Raw genomic sequence first — 15,587 nt, 5'->3', positions numbered from 1 at the left:
TTAGAGGCGTGACTTATCCAAGGTCATACTGCCAGTAAACAGCATGACCAGAACCAATCCATATCTTCTAGTTTCTTGGCGAGTATAATTTCCACTACATCACAGTTGCTTCTAAGCATCTTTATAGAAAGGTGGCAACTGAAGCCATGAAATTCTCAAGCAATCAGCATTTTAAATTACTCTTTCGAGGCTGGGTGCGGTGGCTCACATTTGTAATCCCAGCACTTTGGGAGGCCAAGGCAGGTGGATCACTTGAGAGGTCAGGAGTTTGAGGCTAACCTGGCCAACGTGATGAAACCCCATCTCTATTAAAAATATAAAAATTAGCCAGGCATGGTGGTGGGTGCCTGTAATCCCAGCTACTAAGGAGGCTGAGGCAGGAAAATCACTTGAACTCGGGAGGCGGAGGTTGCAGTGAGCTGAGATCGCGCCACTGCACTCCAGCCTGGGCAACAGAGCAAGACTCCGTCTCAAAAAAATAAAAAATAAAAATAAATAAATAAATTGCTCTTTCTAGCCTAATGGCAATATCAGGGGGACAGTACTATGATGACAGTGGGCACTGCTTTACATAGCTAGAATTGTTGCTGAAATAATACTATCCAGTTTTATTAAAATATTTGGACACGTTCAGCCTGGTTATTCATATAAGGTCCAGGACAGCTGCTTTCAAACTCTAAAATTCGATAGGATTACAGTGATCATGAGCCATGTTCTCAAGCTTCTGATTTGGGCCTTTTTTAAAAACTGCATTTAATTTATATCTCTTTACTCATTTAAACACATTCTGCAAGATTAGTTTATTACAGTATGTTGATAATGGCATAAACATTATACATTCCTGGAAGTACGAAAAATATACCAATCCAACAGTCTTCATTTTCCTTTTCTGCCTTCCTCTACATTAGAGCGAACTATTTCACCTATGAGGCAAAGACATTAATTCAGAAATGGGAAAAGGCCATCAAATATCAGTTAAAATAACCAGTAGAAGGCTGACCATATCCACATTGTGCTTAATGTAGGAATGTTTGCTTCCGTGGCCAAGGTAACAGCTGAGCAGAAGTCACAACAAATTATAGTGCACGTACTTAACTGTGGCTCTGACCACATAGGATGCAGCTCCCCTTCCAGTAACAGCTACTCGGAGATACTTAACAGTAAGCAATGCAAACGCAAACTGAAAAGGTTATCTCTAGCCAGAAAAGAGGGAAATATGAAACCATCTGCCTTGTTTGTTACAGTTCTCCAGTTTTACATGCCTTCTGAATCACTCTGGGCAAGCTAAGTAACATACTGGGGGTTGATTCCTTAGCAAACTTGAATTACTGGCTAAAAAAGTTATGATTTGGCAAACGTCAATAATTTGAATATTTCACATTTCAAGGGATACTGAGATTGCAGCTTTACAAAGAACTCTTGCCTTGTCTGCATTTCTAGTAAATATTGTATCTCTTGTTGGGTATTGACCTTTCTTGCCCTAGTTCTGCTTCTTTTCTGGTACTACTTAGCGACTTTTTCATTGTCCCAGTTGCATCTTTGTCTTCTCACCAATGAATTACATGGCTGTTAGAGGTTTGGTTTCTACCCCATGGTTCCTCTTTGGAAGGTATTCCCCCCTAGTATTAAAAAACATTATTCTGGATGGACTAGTTGCCAAGTTGGCACTATGGGAATTAGAAAAGCTTAAATAGTTGTACCTTTCTATGAATCATTTGGCTTTAACTTTTTTCAGAGAAACATTGAATTCTGGGTCACTTTGTGACTGAGTACTTAGCAAAAGTTGCACAATATGGTGAAGAAACAGAAAATTGCTCCTCTAACACATAAAAAAAGCCTATTTTCACAGTGATTTATCCTGGGAGTTTTGTGATGTGCAACCCTCGGATTTATACATTTGGTCTGGAAATGCTCCCTAACTAGAAATCAATACTTCACATCTTTTTATTCTGAACTCACCGAATACTTTTTTCATGTTTCTCAATCCATTTTCTAAATGCAGTTTTCTGTACTTCTGATGTGCCATTTGCATAAAGCCAGAGCAGTGGGGCCTGCCCTACGCTCTGCCCCAAAGCCCAGCTGGAACTGACTCTGGGGCATGCAAGGTAAGCAATCGAGGCATGAGAATGTGCATCCCTGGCCTCTTACCACCTGCCTGAAAGGAAATCACCAACACTCTGGCCAATCTGCTGCTATGAGAGTAGGTAAGAGGAGTCTTCCAGGTAATCAAAATCTAATCTAAATCAAGGCTTTATCAACCTAAGTTAGCAACTACAGTTCTACAACTTGTACAAATTCAGATAGTGAAGCAAAGATGCTCCATTCCTGACTCCGGGCAGCACAGAGGTTGGGCTGCTGGGTTCTGGGAGAGCTGGGGCCTGGGGTCTTTAGGGTGGGCTGCAGGGAGATCTCCTATTAAGAATCTGCAGCCAGATCCAGATCAGAATCAAGGGAGCAGCAGCAGCAGCATCACGTATCTGTGTATGGTCTCATCACTGCCACTGTGGCAAGAGGACCTCCACATGAGCTACACTAGTGTAGAAATTTCTGTCCTTTCCATCTACTGCCAGTAATTGTTTCACCTCATCTAATGGATAATACAGTTAGTTAACTATAATTTAATATAGTTAAATGAGAATAAATGAAGTGAGAAAAAAAGGACTTCCATGAGACACAATGCTACTACTGTTTTGTTAGACACATACTAGTCCCAAAGGCCTTTAATCCCTCACTTTTGATCATCAGGATTTCCATCAGGGCCTGAGTCCTCTTCTGCTTTCTTCTCTTCATGTCTCTAGGGCCATCAATCCTGCAGCTACTGCCCAAGGTCCCAATCACTCCCTTTAATTTCAGTGCCAGAAAAACAGAATCCACAAGTTGAAAGGAATCTAAAGAACCACCAATTCACCCAAAGGTGAATTCAACACATTCAGTGTTGAATTCATCAGCACAAGCTCATGGTTTTTAAGTTTGTAAGTCTTAATGGTTTCAACAACATTCCTGCAAGATGCCTACGCCTGAGTATGCCCCTAAGGCAGCCATCCCACCCAAAGTGAGCCAATGTATCAGAATCCATTACTGAGAAGTAAGGCCCCTTCTGAATCAAATGTCACACATCCCTGGATAACACAATTCACATATATCTTGGTTTTGAGTGAATACAGGTAGAACCTACCAGTAGAAAATGGTGAACAAGTTTACTCAGTCAATAAGGGTACAGATGTTCTAAGTCATACAGCTTCTTAGAATCTAAGTTAATTCTTTTTTATATCATGCTTATTCACCTCACTGACCCATCCATTCATGGGAAATTTCAGGACAAAAGCTAGAGAAGGAGAAACAAGCAAAACAGACACTTCTAGAGATGTTTCTCTCTCTTTCAGGATCTTTCATAACCTGTCTGCAAAAAATGTAATAAGAAAAGATTCTATAAACATATAGGAAATTGTCCTTTGTTTCTCTGGGACAGTCATAAAATAGACTTCATAACTTCTGCATCAAAGACAGGTGAAATCTTTAGGACCTTTGTAAAGCTTGGCTCTGAAGAAAGACTTTTTTCTTGAAAGGTTTAAAACTCCGAGGAACAAGAAAATAGTCTCGTAAACTCTTAAAACAACAACAACAAAAACCAAGTTGTTTCCAGAAGAAAACGACCAATGCTCCCACTGTCTAAATTAGTTTAGAATAGATCCATTTTCTTATTTGAGTACTATTTTGATTTTTCTCACCTTGAAGATACATGTCATCCCAATTAACAGAAAATAAGCATAATTCATTGAAATAATTGAGAAATTAAAAATGACAAGAGAAACCATTGCTAGGTATTAATATAACATATTATATAACAATTCTTGCTCTTAAAGATGATAAATTCTAAAAGAAAACTGAAGAAGTAGATTAAAAAAATTTTTTAAACTGCAGTGTGGATTAGCAATTCTGAAACTACAATATGAATTGTTCTTTCAAGTATCTTTACTTGTTCAATCTAAGAATAGGTAAAGATAGTGTGAATAACACGAAGTCCTGTTTCTCATAGAGAAGTTATAGATATGAAAACTGGGAAGGCTAGAATAAACCCTGTAGTGCTAAATTGGAATCAGAGGCATCAGTACAAACTCATGGTTTTTAAGATATAGAAAGAGAGATAAAAATATGAGGGGTAAGAAAATAGAAATACATAAAAATAGAGAAAGAGAGAAACAGAGCTAGAGAGAGAAATAGAGCCACAGATAGATGGGTAGAATGAAATGTGTGTGTATTGCACTCACACGCATTTATTTCCTTGTTGTGTCCACTGAGATGGCCTAAAAGCAATGATAGGCCGGGTGAAGTGTCTCATGCCTATAATCCCAGCACTTTGGGAGGCCAAGGCAGGCAGATTGCTTGAGCCCAGGAGTCCGAGACCAACCTGGGCAACATGACAAAACCCCGTCTCTATAAAAAATACAAAAATTAGTTGAGTGTAGTGGCACACACCTGTAGTCCCAGCTACTCTAAAGGCTGAGGTGGGAGGATCACTTGAGCCCAGGATGTCGAGGTTGCAGTGAGCTGTGATCATGCCACTGCACTCCAGCCTGGGTGACAGAATGAAACACTGTCTCAAAAAAAAATAGCAATGATAAACCAATGGTAATGGGTACTTAGTGTCCAGATCTTGGTTTCAAAACACAGTTCACCACTAAATGGAACCAGGACTCCTGGAGAAAAAAAAATGGTTTCCTATACTGGCATGGGGAATGTACTAGGTGAACCTGGAACATCTTACTGAGCCAGAAAGTAAAGAAGTGCTCAAAAATAATGGGGAAATGTCAAAAGGACAGAGAAGCCACATTGGGGGCAATTTGGACAACAAAGTAAGTAGGCTTAGTAATACATTATAACCCACAGAATAAAATAAGAATTTATGTGTCCACATTGACATAAATAAATGATGAAGGAGAGAAAGCTCAGCCTTACAGGAAAATTCTAAATAATGTGTAGAAAGCATGTCAGAATTAGAACAATCATCTTTGGTTACTACTAATGTAATAATTCAAAGGTAAGAATCACCAAAAATGCTAACACTAGTGGATGAATGTGAAACTGCCTTTGCAGAAATTGTAACAGTGAGAAAACTATGATGGTGAAGGAGATCTGACCTGACCAACTCCATCTTGCCTTTCACCCCCAAACTGCCCTTAGCCATTCCTGCAGTGGGCCAAGCTAACTGTTGGAGACATTTAGTTTATAGTTTAAACGATGATAGCAAAATGAAACTGCCTTTGTAAAACTAATGAAAGGACACCAGGTTAGGAGGATGAGAGGGGCCTGAATTCTGCCAAGATGTAGGTGTAGTTCAATGATTACCAGTCATTATTCCAGAGGTCACAAGATTTGTAACCTCCTTGTAAATAACATCACTATTATAGAACCTAAGATTGGCCTTCTGAGATGCCTTTTCAGGATTTGTATTTCTGACAACTGGATGGCCCTGTAACTGGATAGACCAGTAACTCCTCTGTTGTCCCTACCCAGAAGTGGACTCAGCACATGAGGACTGTTTTCCACACCTCTGTGATTGCATCCTCAGCCAATCAGCAGTACCCATTCCCTAGCCCCCTGCCCACCAAACTATCCTTGAAAAACTCTAGCCTCCAAATTGACAAAGAGGCTGATTGGAGTAATAGTAAAACTCCTGTCTTCTGTTTAGCCAGCTTTATGTGTATTAAATTCATTCTCTACTTCAATTCCCTTGTCTTGATAAATTGGCTGTATCTGGACAACAAACAAGATGAACCCATTGGGTGGTTACAAATGTATAATGAGAAACATTTACATACTCTCAAAATATGTATCTATTAAATGATTGGAGGGAAATTATTAACTTTTCAATAAAGAACAAGGCAGACGCCACCTTACCAAGGGATCAGATTTAACATCACCAGCATGGGCAAAACTGACATCTTGTGCCTCCTGATATGAGGCACTGAGAAGGATACACAGCACTTGTGTGATCTTCTTGCCACACAATGCAGAGCCTGAACGTAGCCCTAAGGAAACATCAGACACGTTCAAACTGAGGGATGTTCTGCAGAATATATAACCTGTGCTCTTCAAAAATATCAAAGTCATAAAGGACAAGGAGAGATTGGGGAGTTGTTTCAGATTAAAAAATGACAATAAAATGCAATGTAATTTTAGATTGGATTTTGCACCAGAAAAACAATTTTTTTCAGTGATTATAAAGGCTATCAAGGGAAACTGATTAAATGTGAATGTCTAGAAATCAGATAATAATTAGACATCAACATTACATTCCAGATTTTGATAATTATGTTATGGCTACGCACTATTTTTCAGTAAATACTCTGTTAAGTATTTGGAGGCAAAGAGCATTATGTCCTCAACTTACTCCTAAGTGGTTCAGAATAAAAATGTGTATGAATGTATGGAGGGGGCAGGGAGGGAAAGAGAAAGTTTATATGGTAAAATCTTACATTTGGGGAATCTGGGTGAACAACATATGGAAAATCTTTGTATTATTTTTGCAACTTTTTGTAAGTTTGAAATTATTGTAAAATAAAAACATTTTTTCAATGTTATTTGTCCACAGAAACTAGGAAAATTATACTCATTCAATTCTCATTGTTAGCTTCTTGTAATGAACTGAAATAATTTTTTATAACAATAACAGCATAACAAAGAACAAATCATAATAAACCCTTGATACTGGCAGCTGTAAATCAGATAAAAAACATCTGTTGTCCAGCCCTCCTCTTTTCAAATTACCTTTAAAGTAAGTTAACTTTAGGCCAGGTACAGTGGCTCATGTTTGTAATCCCAGCAGTTTGGGAGGCCAAGGTGGGAGGACTGCTTGAGCCCAGGAGTTCGAGACCAGCCTGGCCAAAATGGTGAAACCCTGACTCTACTAAAAATATAAAAATTAGCCGAGCATGATGGCGCATGCCTGTAATCCCAGCTACTCAAGTGGCTGAGGCACAAGAATTGCTTGAACCGGGAGACGGAGGTTGTAGTGAGCCAAGACTGCCCCACTGCATTCCAGCCTGGGTGACAGAACGAGCCTCTCTGTCTCAAAAAATAATAGTGATAATAAAATAGGTAAACTCTAGAGATAATAAACAACTTGAAAGCAACAATTTATAGTAGAAAATATCCTTTTAACTCCAATTCAGAAAGCTACTGACGTTAGATAGACAAATTATCAAATCCTTCTGGGCCACAGTTTATTCATCTGAAAAATGAAAGGGTTCCATCAGTTTCTAATTCTACTCTATTAGACCATAGTCTATTCTACTAGATCTATTAGTGACTTCTCTATGAGAAAAGGGGACTTCTTATTATTCACACTCTATGGTCTATTCTAATTCTTACATCATGAGAATCTAGAAATGAATTTCATGATAAAAATACTGGTTACTTGCTTTAAAACTTAAGAGTAAAATATGGATCTCACTTGAACCAAAACTTGAAGTTCAAATACAACAACAAACTGAATAATAAGTATTTATTAACTATCTAATGTTGGGGCTCAGGACATACCTCCCCAGAGTATGACCGAAGGAGACCAGAATATGTGACCTCAAAATATGCCTCCTTTGCACATTTTGAGAAAGGGTAGACATAGGAGTAGCTCTGAAAAGTTACCTTTTTAAAGATGAGTTTGTGCCTACACAAGAAATCTCTACTTATAAGGGCATCTCCCTCTCTGCACCAGGAGGAGATGATTAAGTAGAGAAGACATCGACTTACATCTTCATAACAAACTTCACCTTCATTTAAGGTGCTTTTCCTGGCCATCTCATCTTAACAGGGTTGTTCCCCGCAGCCTTTTTTACTTTGTTTCAGGCAATGATGGTATTTAAGCCCAAAATTTAAATGCTTTCTTTGAGATCTACTCTAGAGACTTGCTCATTTCTCTGGGGTTTTTCCCGTGTATACATGAGGCATACATATTAATACACTTCTGTTTTTCTTCTGTTAATTTGTCTTTTGTTACAGGGAGCCTCAGATAAGAGTTACGAAGGACAGAGAAAATTATTATTTTTTCCTTGTCTACACTACCCTGTTTTTCTTGGTGTTTTGTTTTTGTTTTTGTTTTTTTTAGACGGAGTCTTAGTCTGTCACCCAAGCTGGAGTGCAGTGGCACAATCTCAGCTCACTGCAACCTCCACCTCCCAGGTTCAAGTGATTCTCCTGCCTCAGCCTCCCAAGTAGCTGGGACTACAGGTGTGCACCACCATGCCCAGCTAATTTTTGTATTTTTTAGTAGAGTCAGGGTTTCACCATATTGGACAGGTTGGTCTTGAACTCCTGACTTTGTGATCTGCCCATCTCAGCCTCCCAAAATGCTGAGATTACAGGTGTGAGCCACTGTGCCTAGCCTTTTCTTTTTTTCTTTTTTTTGAGACAGGGTCTTGCTCTGTTGCCCAGGCTGAAGTACAGTGGCACCAACATGGCTCACTGCAGCCTTGACCTCATGGACTCAAGTGATCCTTCTGCCTCAGCCTCTTGGGTAGCTGGGACCACAGGCATGCACCACCATGCCCAGCTAATTTTTTTATTTTTTATAAAAATGGGATCTTGCCATGTTGCCAAGCTGATCTCAAACTGCTGGACTCAAGCAATCCTCCTGCTTCAGCCTCCCAAAGTGATGGGATTATAGGTGTGAACCACTGCACCTGGCCCACTATCCCGTTAAACAAACAAACTTTAATTGAGAGGCCATTAGGCTGAGGCAATGCCAGAGCTCTAGAAGGTCCCACATAAGCAAACTAAAGTCCAATGTAAATAGTAAAACCATACTAGACTTTACCAATCAGAAACTGCCAACTATTCCCTAACTAGGAACTTTCCACTCTAACCAATTTAAATGTCTTTTGTCTTACTTTCACGTTCAGCCTATAAAAGCTCACTGCCCTTGCTGCTGGAATGGGGCTCACTAACCTCCAATCGTTCTGAGTGCTGCCTAATTCATGAGTCATTCTTTGCTCAAATAAACACTTTCTTTGTTTTTTTTTTTTGAGACTAGGTCTCACTCACATCGCCCAGGCTGGAATGCAGTGGCATGATCACAGCTCGCTGCAGCCTCAACTTCCCAGGTTCAGGTGATTCTCTCACCTCAGCCTCCCAAGTAGCTGGGATGACAGGCATGCGGCACCATGCCTGGCTACTTCTTTGTGGAGACAGCATTTTGCCACATTGCCCAGGCTGGTCTTGAACTCCTGGGCTCAAATGATCTGCCCACCTTGGTCTCCCAAAATGCTGGGATAACAGATGTGAGCCACTGCGCCTGCTCCAACTCTTTCATATTTTAATATCCCTAGGTTTATCTCTTAATGATCCTAATTCTTTCCCCCATCTTAGACCCCAAAGTGTGTGGCCCCAAGCCTGGATCATATTTGGTTGCTCAGTTATTTCTTATAGTCAGGAAAATCAGAATTGCCTTGTGCTTTTGATTTCAGTAGCTCAGCCAGCTTCAACAGCCAGCACATCCATATATCTGGATTCTCAGACCACTGGGCACTGAAACAGAGCAGTTAATCCCCATACCCATGCTGAGGAATAACACGCATCACATCTTTTAAAATATCATATACACAATGGATCATTTGAGTAATTTTACTACTACTCTATAGACAATTCAGTGGTACCCTAAACACAATTAATTTCTACATAGATATTAACTTTTCAGCTAGTATTAGTAACATTAATAAAATTAGGTAAGTGATTTAATGATTTTATCTGAATAATGTTTTTTTTTGTTTTAGACACTATTATTAGAACAATAGGCTGTGACATGTCATTAAATAATAACTGAAAAATCAACACATACAGCAAATTATTTTTTGTAGTGGTTACTCACCTGAGAGCTCTTACCACATTTAGCATCTCCTGAAACAATCACGATTTGATTTTGAAGCAGGTTCTCCATAAAGGAGTATTTTTCTTTCCATATAGGAAGATCTTCTCTTTCTTTCAGAAGTTTATAATAACGTGATGAATATGGCAATCCATCAAAGGGGTTAAGTTCCAAATCCTCACAGGCCAAAACCTCTTCCTCATCCCCATCGCTGGAATCCAGGGATTCAGGAAAATAGCGTTTTTCAGAGGAAGAGTTTGGACACTCCAGCCCTTCTTCTTCCATCTTGTCCGACAGTGAGCTCACGCAGCTGACATTCCGCAAGCAAGTTTCTCCTGTCAGTAACCCATTGCAAACAGGGCTTAAAAGCCTATTTATACAAACCCATATGTCCCAATCTCTAAGACTTCAGTTCAAAGTTTTAGCAAGTTAAATTCCTCAAACCTGCATCTGTTCTCCGTTGCTGTGTTACCCACTGTGCTGGCTCACTGCAGCACTCTTCGGCATTGAAAATGATTGTCAATAAACCACACTAAGAAAAAAACAAACAAAAAGAGTAAGGAAAATTAGGAACACATACAAGTTAAAAAGAAAATGCATGGGCGTTCAAATGAAAAGCATTATTTTTTTTTCTGTTAACGGGTTTCTGTCATTTCTGCTGCCTGCTTAAAACAGGAATAATTTAGGCTGGTGTTTAAAGTTTGGTCGGTTCCAGTATTTCCTGGCTGGTTCAGAAAATGATTCTGCACTGTGCCTCGTGCTCTCTGCCTGACCTCTATCTCAGGCTCTGCGTCTTGATCAACTGTGAATGGAAAGCAACAGGAGGGACAGGATTGTGATTGTGAGGCTAATCAATCACGTGGTCACCTAATCCCATGTCAAAAGAGGAGCTGGACCCTATAAAAGGAAAGAACTGATGGCCTGGTGAGTGTTCCTCTAACACAGGCTACAGGCAAGTCTATTATTAAGAAATCCTTTACTTTAATGAAAAACATTTTAAAAACTTTTCGTTTTCCTTTTGCTTATGTCAGTTTAGAAAGCCAAGTGAGGGGAATGAATTTATTATTTCCTTCCATATGTAGTTATGGTTGGCTTTTATTTTATATATATATAATAAAGACAGGGTCTCACTCTGTCACCCAGGCTGGATGCAGTGGTGTGATCATGGCTCACTGCAGCCTCAACCTCCCAGGCTGTTTTCCCTCTGCCTCGGCCTCCTGAGTAGCTGGGACTACAGGTGTATACCACTATGTCCAGCTAATTTCTGTATTTTTTGTAGAGACGGAGTTTTGCCTTGTTGCCCAGGCTAGTTTCGAACTCCTGGGCTCAAGTGGTCTGTCCTCCTTGGCCTCCCAAAGTGCTGGGATTTCAAATGTAAGCCACCGTGCCCAGCCGGCTGGCTTTTATTAATAAGGTCTTTTGTTTAATTAAACCAGAAATCTCTAGCATATTTCTTGAGATTCCTGGGTCTTGAGCCCAACATGTCAGTTCCAAGAGGCCATTAAGGACAACTTTTAATTTAAATGAAGAAGAGAAATCACCCAAGAAAGAGCAAGATTTATACCAATAACTCAGTCCCCACATGTTAGGTGTGGGGTCTTTCCCCTTCCAATTACTAGTGATTAAAAAGAAAAATTCCATTAGTGTTGCTGGAAATAAGCCCCTTTTCACATTAACCAGATAAAAATGAAAAAGAAAAGTTAAAAAGAAAAATACAATACAGTTCATGATATTTTGTAAGTTATTGCTCTTTTCAGATCACCTGATTTACCTTAATTATTGCTTTAGATTGTTGGAGCCAGTGTGCGCAATGGTTAGTTCCTAATTAGTAAGTGATAAGAAAAGCTCTCTCTCCATTGGTCAAGACAGGCTCCAGGGCAACAGTCAATCACTCAAAAAACATTTGCTGAGTGTCTTCTAAGGGCTGATTAGATGAGTAAACTAGGCACTAGATATACACATAAAGGATATTTTGAAGATGGCAGCAAGAGCAGGATAGAAAGTTTTAAAATTCACAGACGAATAAGCTAGTTTAGAGATAAGTAACCAGAGGGGGAGAAGAACTTTTATAGCTCTTCCCAAGTAAAGTTCTTAAAAATTCATCTAAAAGCCAGTGTTTCAAAATTAAAATGGAATTACAAGGCATAAGAGAAATGTTGTAATATGATTCACTTCAGAACTCTTCACTGCCTCTGTAGGGTGAGAGTAGACCCACAGAATAGCTCCAGGGAGCATGGTAGCTTGAGATCATTGCACAAGCTAACTCTGGGAAGGTATCCAAGAATCAGAAAATTCCACTCTTAAGAGAAGTAAAAATTTAATTTTATATTCTATTTTTCTTTTGTTCCAATTAGAATCCCTTCCAAGGGTTCTCAGCCTACATGTAAATTAAATTCCTATTAAATATTATAACCAAGGATTGCCTTAGGTAGTATTTCTTAACTGTTTTACCTTAAAAAAAAGAACAGCTATTATTTTTACCAAATAGAAATGTTTCTCTTATTTATAATACTCCCTAAGAGTGTAATAATCTTATAATTACAGTAAATTCTTACTTAGAAAGCACTGACCACTTTGAACTCTGAGGAAATAATCAAGTTTTCTGAATAGTCTTCTTTCTAAAGACCTGAGACTTACCTGGCCCCTTCATCACACATTGTGCAATGTATCCACACACATTAGCCTTAACCACTCTCTGTTATGGTGGAATTAAAGATGGCCACAGATTATCTGCCACTGTTCCAAATGAAGAGGTAGAGTCTATTTCCTCTCCCCTTGAATCTGAGCTGGCCCTGTGACTCACTGTACCAAAAGAATGCAGTTAAGTGATACTGAATCACTTCCAAGATATTCCCATGCTTGAAACACTCCTCTTTGGAACCAGCTGTCATTCTGTGAGGTACTCAAGCCCAAGCCACTGGGAAGAGACCAAAGCTGAACTTCCAGTCCACAGCAGCACAAACCTCCAACCATGTGAACAAGCTGCCTAAGATGCCCCAGCCCAGTTGAGCCTCCAGATGACTGCAACCCCAGCCAACTGAGCAGAAGCAGCACCCACAGTAGCCCATACAACCCAAAGTATCATGAGATAACAAATGGTCACTGTTTTTGTAAGCTACTAAGTTCCAGGGTGGTTTGACTTGCAGAAACAGATAACCAAACTTCTGCCTTCTTAAATAAACTGTACTCACAATTTAACTTTTTCATTGTGACTCAAGGTCACCTTTACATCAGTTACCAAAACAGAATGATGTCCTCAGATGTCTCTGAAATCTACAGAGGCCGAAGACCAGACTGCTCTCCTGGAGCCCTGCTCTTCTCTGGGAACTCAGAACCCATGCCGCAGTGTAGTGTGGCCCCTTACCTTGTGAGGCTCTTCTCTGCCTTTCTAACCTGCCCTCCTAACCGGTGCATTAGAAGCCAGACAAGCTTGTTTGACAGACACATTTGTAAAGCTTGAGTCCATAAAGGATGCTACCATTGAATCCCATGAGTCTGAGGCGCAAAGCTATGACATTTATAGACTCTGGAACATCTATTTCGACTACTCAGAGGGACTTTTTGTTGCTATATGGTTTGGATTCCAAATTTGGAGGGTGGAGTAGCTGAGACCCAACTGGAGGCTGAGTTTTGGGCCCACTGACTGCAATAACATTCATATACCTCTCCTTATTCATCTTGCAACTGGTGTAAGCTATGTAAATGTTTTTTCCTAGAGGTAATTAAATATGTGCCAAAGATCTATGTCTTGGCCTTTGGCAAATTTAACAGTACCAGTCTAAAGAAAGAGAAACAAATAATATGGTAGGTTAGATGTCACTCAAAATAAAGTTTAATAACTGTTCTAAGTATAAACTACATTCCACTACAAGAAATTTAAATCTGAAAGATTGACCATTTGCTCCTTTCAAAGCTATAATACATGTATATTGTAGATGGCATACTTTGTCAATGACAGCCATTTGAAATGAATCTATTACAGCTCTTAAACATGCATTCATGAAAATAATACATATCTAATTAACAGACAACCTTAACAAGGTAGAATTAGAAGTCGATGTAAGATGAAGCTATGTCTTAGTCATTTATGTGTTTGGCTCTGGTCCAGTAATTCTAGAAATACAGTTCACAGAAATGGAAAGACAAAGTTTGTAAGGCATTAAGTGAAGAAAAAGCATTAATTTGTCCTGAGTAACTTCTTACGTTTCACCATTCAGTGCTCCTCTTTTTTTTTTTTCTGTATTCAAGCCAATATTACTGCATACTTTTCACGTATCAAATTCCCAAATATACAATTTTAGCACTTGGTAGATATCTGGAAGTTCCCAATGCTTAGTTCCTGGACCTCTCTTCCCCCTTCTCTAATAGGGCCTGAGTGGTCTCATCTCATCTCATGGCTTTAGTGCCATCCATACGTGGATGCATGGGTGCATCTGTCCTTAGGATCCATTGATCTAAACTTTAGTGTCATGTATTCAACTACCTATGCATCATTTCCCACTTGGATATTTAATAGGAAACTCAGACTTTACACGTCTACAACTGAGCTCCCAACATGTACCCCAAAGCCACAAATCTGGTCCCCCCAATCTCAGTTAATTCCTTCCTTCCAATTGCTCAGATCAAAATATTTGAAGGTACCCTTGATTTTTCTCTATCTTAAATCCCACATCTGCTCCTTCGACTGATGTGGTATGTAGAATGGCCTCCAAAGATGTGCATGTAGGAATCCCTGGAACCTATGAATATGTACTTCGCATGGCAAAAGGGACTCTACAGATGTGATTAAATTAATAACCTTGAGATTGGAAGATTATCCTGGACTATCCTGGTGAGCCCAATCTAATTACATGAGTCTTAAGATCAGAGGACCCCCCTAGCCACAGTCAGAGGAAAATATGACTATGGAAGAAGGTCGGAGAGATGCAATGTTGCGGGCTTTGAAGGTGGAGGAAGGGGCCACGGCCGAAGAATGATGTGAGTGACCTCTAGGAGCTAGAAAAGGCAAGGAAACAGATTATCTCATAGAATTTCCAGAAAGGAACACAGTCCTGCTGGCACCTTGATTGTAGTCCAGTGAGACTGACAACCGACTTCTGATCTACAAAGCTGTAAGATAATAAATTACCACTCAATTTATGGTAATTTCTTATAGAAGCAATAGAAAACTAATATATTCAATCATGTCAGTTCTGTTTTCAAAAAATATCAAGTGCCCCATAACCTCTACTGTGAACACTTGGTCTGAGCCACTATCCCCTCTCACCTGGATTACTGCAATAGCCTCCTAACTGGCCTTCTTCTACCCTTAGCCCCTTACAGTGAGGTCTCAAGCCTGCAGTCAGAGTCATCCTATTAAAGTCAGCTCATGTCTCCTCTGCTCAATAGTCTCCAATACTTCCCATCTCATTTCACTCTGAGGAAAAACCAAAATCCTTAAGAGGACCAACAATCACTGTATGATCTGGACCCATCGCCTCTCCACCCTCATTTGCAACAGCTCCTACTTCAGTCTTCCCTGGCCAGACGGCTCCCCTGCTATTCCTTGAACACCATGGCACATGCCTGCCTCTGGGACTTGATGCTCACCCTTCTGTATGTCTGAAATGTTCCTCCCTCAGATATCCAAATGGCTAGCTTCCTTGCTGCATAAAGGTCGCTACCAAATGGCAGCTCAGTCAAGGCTTCCCTGGCCACCCTATCTAAACTTTTACTGCTCTCTTACACT

General features: G+C 39.8%; 1 protein-coding gene across 3 annotated transcripts in view; it reads right to left on the bottom strand.

Annotated features, from left to right (window-relative positions):
• DHX32 (DEAH-box helicase 32 (putative)) overlaps positions 1 to 15,587 on the bottom strand; it is a 59,688-nt gene that overhangs the window by 33,750 nt on the left and 10,351 nt on the right. For all 3 annotated transcript variants that reach the window (XM_055245805.2, XM_055245800.2, XM_055245791.2), the window contains exons 2-3: positions 10,304 to 10,391; positions 9,863 to 10,194 (exon numbers count right to left, since the gene is read on the bottom strand). In XM_055245805.2, coding sequence (XP_055101780.1) covers positions 9,863 to 10,144 — 282 coding nt within the window. In that variant the 5' untranslated portion in view covers positions 10,145 to 10,194; positions 10,304 to 10,391. The remainder of the gene's footprint in view (positions 1 to 9,862; positions 10,195 to 10,303; positions 10,392 to 15,587) is intronic.

Source organism: Symphalangus syndactylus, chromosome 2, assembly GCF_028878055.3.
Source record: "Symphalangus syndactylus isolate Jambi chromosome 2, NHGRI_mSymSyn1-v2.1_pri, whole genome shotgun sequence".
NCBI classification, from domain to species: Eukaryota; Metazoa; Chordata; class Mammalia; order Primates; family Hylobatidae; genus Symphalangus; species Symphalangus syndactylus.
The sequence above is the reverse complement of the archived record's forward strand: the minus strand, read 5'-3'. Positions and strand labels throughout refer to the sequence as shown.